The sequence below is a fragment of the Bison bison genome, unplaced genomic scaffold (assembly GCF_000754665.1).
Source record: "Bison bison bison isolate TAMUID 2011002044 unplaced genomic scaffold, Bison_UMD1.0 scf7180017864471, whole genome shotgun sequence".
NCBI classification, from domain to species: Eukaryota; Metazoa; Chordata; class Mammalia; order Artiodactyla; family Bovidae; genus Bison; species Bison bison.
The window spans coordinates 40,860,089-40,865,807 of record NW_011495032.1 but is presented as its reverse complement, the minus strand read 5'-3'; the positions used below and the strand labels follow the sequence as shown (position 1 = coordinate 40,865,807).

The 5,719-nt window shown below is 53.2% G+C and overlaps 2 protein-coding genes across 3 annotated transcripts in view; one reads left to right on the top strand and one right to left on the bottom strand.

The window, feature by feature from the left end:
* Positions 1 to 3,875, top strand: part of ZNF142 (zinc finger protein 142) — a 19,830-nt gene extending 15,955 nt beyond the window's left edge. Inside the window, exons 9-11 of the mRNA XM_010861200.1 lie at positions 8 to 681; positions 1,445 to 1,550; positions 2,947 to 3,875. Coding sequence (XP_010859502.1) covers positions 8 to 681; positions 1,445 to 1,550; positions 2,947 to 3,416 — 1,250 coding nt within the window. The 3' untranslated portion in view covers positions 3,417 to 3,875. The remainder of the gene's footprint in view (positions 1 to 7; positions 682 to 1,444; positions 1,551 to 2,946) is intronic.
* Positions 3,876 to 3,948: 73 nt separating this feature from the next.
* Positions 3,949 to 5,719, bottom strand: part of PLCD4 (phospholipase C, delta 4) — a 25,475-nt gene continuing 23,704 nt past the window's right edge. For both annotated transcript variants that reach the window (XM_010861201.1, XM_010861203.1), the window contains 2 exons: positions 5,369 to 5,518; positions 3,949 to 5,281 (listed from right to left, as the gene is read on the bottom strand). In XM_010861201.1, the coding sequence (XP_010859503.1) occupies positions 5,175 to 5,281; positions 5,369 to 5,518 (257 nt within the window). In that variant the 3' untranslated portion in view covers positions 3,949 to 5,174. The remainder of the gene's footprint in view (positions 5,282 to 5,368; positions 5,519 to 5,719) is intronic.

Here is a 5,719-nt window from a genome sequence, read left to right as displayed (position 1 = left end):
AAGCCCCCCCCCCGCCACATCAACAGCTGCCACCAGGGCACCCCAGCCTTTGCCTGCCCTCAGTGCGAGGCCCAATTCAGCTCCGAGACCGCACTCAAGCAGCATGCACTGCGCCGGCATCCAGAGCCCACGCTGCCCACCCCCGGCTCTCTGGCGGAGGCCACCGAGGGCCCCCTGCACTGCACCCGCTGCGGGCTGCTGTGCGCCAGCCCCGCCAGCCTACGGGGGCACACCCGGAAGCAGCACCCCCGGCTTGAGTGTGGGGCCTGCCAGGAGGCCTTCCCCAGCCGGCCGGCACTGGACGAGCACCGGAGGCAGCAGCATTTCAGCCACCGCTGCCAGCTCTGTGACTTTGCTGCCCGGGAGCGGGTGGGCCTGGTGAAGCATTACTTGGAGCAGCACGAGGAGACTTCCGAGGCAGCAGCAGCCTCAGCCGGGGAGGGGGACTCTGGCCAGCCCCCTCTGCGCTGCCCCTTCTGTGACTTTGCCTGCCGCCACCAGCTGGTGCTCGATCACCACGTGAAAGGGCATGGGGGCACCCGGCTCTACAAGTGCACGGACTGTGCTTACAGCACCAAGAACCGGCAGAAGATCACCTGGCACAGCCGTATCCACACCGGGGAAAAGCCCTACCGCTGTCACCTCTGTCCCTATGCCTGTGCGGACCCCTCTCGCCTCAAGGTAAGGTCAGGGGCCATGGGGTCCAGAAACGGAAGGAAGGCAGGCTGCAGAGTTAAAACCACCTAGGCTCTCTAATCCTGATTCTTCCAAGTATTAGCTCTGTGACTTGGGTCAAGTCCCTTAACTTCTCCAAGCCTCAGGTTCCTCATCTGTGAGAAAAGGGGATAATATTGCATAGCGTTGTTACAAAGGTAGAATTCCAGGACTTCCTGGTGGTCCAATGGTTAAGACTCCGTGCTCCCAGTGCAGGGGGCGTAGGCTCAATCCCTGGTCAGGGAACTAAGATCCCCCATGCCACGTAACCAAAAAAAAAAGAATTCCGTAATATATGCTTGGCATATGATAAAGGCATGTAATAGGTTGTAGATAATCTAGATAATAATAGCTAACATTTTTTGATCACTTATACTGTATGTTGGGCATTAATTTTAATCCTTATGAAAATATGAAATATAGTTGCTTTCACTGTTTCCCATTTTACAGATTAATAAACTGAGAATTAGGGGTTAGGTTGCCCAAAGACACAGCTAAATGAGTGGCAGAGCTGAGATTGGGTATACCTGAGACTGGCCAAATGGATCAAGGTGGTGTCCGAGTGACTGGCCTAGGGGACCCGATTGGCAGTGGGGGGGATGGGTCAGCTTGGTGCAGGGAACAGGATTATCTGCCAGCAGTTTCTCTGCCTATTAGCCCTATTTCCACATCCAGTGAGTACCCATTAGGCACATGTTCTCTGGGTGCTCTCTGCTCTTCTCTCCTCCAGTACCATATGCGGATCCACAAGGAGGAACGGAAGTATCTGTGCCCTGACTGTGGCTACAAGTGCAAGTGGGTCAACCAGCTTAAATACCACATGACTAAGCACACAGGTGAGTCTGCGTGGTTTCCATGGGCCCGAGGGGCTCCCCTGTGCCCTGGCACACCCAGCCTCCCAGAGGTGGTGTATGTCCTTATGCAGATTTGGGGTGCATATCAGTTTTCACATCAGGGTAGTGGGTCAATTAAAAAGCCAGAATAACTTCCCAACCCACTAAAAGCCTATCAGAATCAGGAGAGGTGAACCTGGGGGTCTGGGCATGTGTGCTTTGCAAAACCTTCCCAGGGGATTGTGGCACACGGTCACCCCCTTCCTGTTGAGAACCCCCAACTTGAGCATGAGGAACCAGATCTACCTGGTTCCTGTTGAAACAGGATGGAACTATCGTGAGTGAGGAGGAGAAAGTAGAGGGCTTGCCTGTCTTAACTTGTCCTTTTTTTCCCTCCTGAGTAGAGTTCACGGACCACATGTTCTCAGAGATGGGTTAATGATGGTATGTCTTGATTGCTGCATATGGCCCACCCTGTAAGGGAATTAACCAGGTGCATTTCAAGACCCTCTGCCTCTATGGATGCCACTACTTTTTACCTCTACCTCTCCCCTCTTAAGTATTTTCTTTTATTTCCTGAGTTGAACAAGGAATTGTATTTAAATAGATTCCCAGTTCCATGAGTACTCCAGGACCAAAGTGAAAGTCGCTCAGTTGTGTCCGACTCTCCGTGACCCCATGGACCGTAGCCCAGCAGGCTCCTCTGTCCATGGGATTCTCCAGGCAAGAATACTGGAGTGGGTTGCCATTTCCTCCTCCAGGGGATCTTCACGACTCAGGGATCGAACCCAGGTCTTCCGCACTCTAGGCAGAGTCTCTACCATCTGAGCCACCAGGGAAGCCCAGAGTTGATTTCACTTGTCTTGCTTTTCCCCACGACATCCTCGTCTGACCCAGGACCCCACCCGACCTTGAGTTGTCATGTCTCCTTGGGCTCCTCTGGGACGCACAGTTTCTCAGACTTCCTGTACTTTGATGACCTTGACAATTCTAAGGATTGCTAAGGGATTCTGTGGAAGGTCCCTCAGCTGGGATTTCTCTGGTGGTTTTCTCGTGGTGGCCTTGATGGGGGGGTTTGGGAGGAAGACCCAGGACCAAAAGGGGGTTGGAATTCCGCATGTAGAAAACTTAGTATATTTGAGTCTTTATTGCTGTCAGCTGGCTACTTAGGGGTCCAGTTAGTTACCAGCATCCATTGAGCACCCACTGTCTACAAGGGATTGTGTGGAAGAACGGGAGCACATCAGACAGGATCGGAACATGTCAGAGACATGGTCCTTTGTCAGCTGGCTGGCTGCGTTCCTTATGTGCCAGGATCACAGTGGCACTTCTGGTCCATGGATCCTTGTTCCACCTCTTTCAGTGGCAACCCGTTCCCTGTCCTTCCCCTGTCCCACAGGACTGAAGCCATACCAGTGTCCCGAGTGTGAGTACTGCACCAACCGGGCCGACGCGCTGCGCGTGCACCAGGAGACACGGCACCGGGAAGCTCGGGCCTTCATGTGCGAGCAGTGTGGCAAAGCCTTCAAGACGCGCTTCCTGCTGCGCACCCACCTGCGCAAGCACAGCGAGGCCAAACCCTACGTGTGCAACGTGTGCCACCGGGCTTTCCGCTGGGCCGCCGGCCTGCGCCATCACGCCCTCACCCACACCGACCGCCACCCCTTCTTCTGCCGCCTCTGCAGCTACAAGGCCAAGCAGAAGTTCCAGGTGGTCAAGCATGTGCGCAGGCACCACCCTGACCAGGCTGACCCCAACCAAGGCGTGGGCAAAGACCCCACCACTCCCACGGTGCATCTGCACGACGTGCAACTGGAAGACCCTGGCCCGCCCGCTCCTGCTGCTCCGCCCACTGGACCTGAGGGCTGAGCACCCCCACCTCCCAGACACGAGGAGGGTGTGGACCCATGTGCAGACTGGACCCAAACGCTGAGCCCCGACACCTCCCAGACACGAGGAGGGTGTGGACCCGACTGGACCCAGAGCTAGCCCGAGGAGCTCAGGGCTGTGGGAGGGGCTGGCTTCAGGGCATAAATGAGGCTGGAACCCTCCTGGGAATCTGGCCCGTAGTACTTGGAAGTTGATATAAAAGAGAGACCTGGACCACAAATTGATTTCTGTTGAGGCACACTGTGTTTTTGACCTGTGTGTTCTTAATTTCTTCACCATCGCCCCACCAAAGTCCCTGGCTATAAGATAGTGGATTACCCACTTCATCTCTTTCCTTCTTAACTGTGTCAAGTTCCTATTTCCTCAGCATCCTCAAAACAGTTGTATCTAACCGCATGTGCCGTTGTGCCCCCTGCTCCATAAAGCATGGTTAAATGATTCGTAGCTTATATAGACTCTTCCATGTCCCCGACTTTAATACTGCCAGGCTGTCTCTCAGTGCGCCCTGTCCCCTCTCAGGCCTCCTTCACTCCTTTGTCTCCTTCATCTTCACTGAGTGATTGGTTCTGAAACAGGACCAGGTCTGCCTTCTGTCTGTCCTAGAGCCTGAGTTAGCCCTTGCCTTCTCCTTATTTCCAAGTCCCTTTGTCTTCCAGTAGATGGAGGATTGCTACCCATTCAGCCTTCTCATAGAAGCAGCTTTAATTCAGCAGCATCCTCAGACCAGCTCAGCTGCTGGACTGGAGTTGAAGCACAGGATAGTGGAAGACAGACAGTTGGGGAGGTAAATCTCTCACCCAGAATTCTGTCGGTGCTTCACAGTGACTGTATCATAAATCATCTAAACTGGGACACTGGGAAAATCGAAGAGGGTACTATTAATAATTATGCTGAGACACCAGACATAAAGCAAGACTATTCCAGGCCAACTCTTTAGGAAGCCTGGGATCACGTAACTCTCTGTCTTCTCCTTTTACCCTGCCATGTAGAAGTCATACTTCTTAACTCTTTCTGTGTAGTGAATCCTGAGGGGCCTGGGAAACCCTGTTTTCCCACTTTTTTCTACCCCACCTGTCTTACCCAAATGTCCCCCAACCCTCATATCTCCTTGCCCAACAATAAGAGACCACACTCATGCCAATTTGAGAGAGAAGCTCTATTTATACTGGTGGCACAAGTGAGCAGGAGTCCAGTGGGGACTCTCAGAGCCATGCAGTGTTCTCTTGAGAGTCATAATACAGGGGATCAGATCTCCTTCCCCAGCCTTTGCCTGGGGAGACTTGAGGCTTGATTTGTCTTTCCCTTGGCTCTGGACTTTGAGGAAGTTAGGGGTGGAGGTTTAGGTTTTGGGTTTCTCTGCCCCCAAGCCCCTCTCTGGATTTCTAGCTGCAATGTGCCTTTGAGCCAGAGTTGGTGGGAAAGCACTGTCCTAGATCTGGGTATGGTGTTGAGCCTATAGCCAGAGGAAGGAAGGAATTCCAGTGTAGAGTCTGCAGAGGGAAAGGACAGAAATGATGCCAGAAGCTTGTGAAAACGAAGAAAGGGAAGAGAAAGAAGGTGAAAAATCGGGTCCTACATTTGCTTGTCAGGAAGGACCAAGTCATTTTGTGCCTGAGAAGGCACAGTCCAAAGCTCGGGTTTTTACCACTGTTTGCTTTCTGGAGCATCCTTCCAGGTTTTTTCGTTTTTCTCACCATCTACAGCCAGTGAATCCACTCCGCCTGTGAAGTGGCTGCCTTAAGATTCAGCCTCCTCTGACACTTCCTGTGTGCAGATGTGCACAAAGATGGAAGCTGGGTGAAGGCTGAGGCCATCCTTGGAGAGCAGGTGTATGTGGCGGTAACCTGGGGGTGGTTGGAGGGGTGGAGAGGACAGCATCAGGAAGACGGCCAGAGCTGGGGTGTGGGCCGGGAGAGGGAGGACCATCTCACCTTGCTGCATGCAGCTCCACGGCAGGGTGTACTGACCAATGAAGTCATTTCGGGATTTCCAGTCATAGTCTTTGACCACAAAACGCAGCAGGGCCAGTTCAGGTACCAGGATCCGGAAGCACAGTGTCTGCCCCCAGTATGGATTAAAACCTGAGCCAGGGAGGGTGAGTGAGGGAAAGAATGAAGGAACAGACATTATTGACGGCGCTGGTGAGTTGCTTGCCCTGTGTTCTCTTGCTTCATTTTCAGAGCAGTCAGCACTTTACAGGTGAGGAAACCGAGTGGATAAGCAGTCTGCTTAGGTCACTGTAAGTGAGAGACCTGGCTTCAGACCAAGTCCTCCTCCTTTGT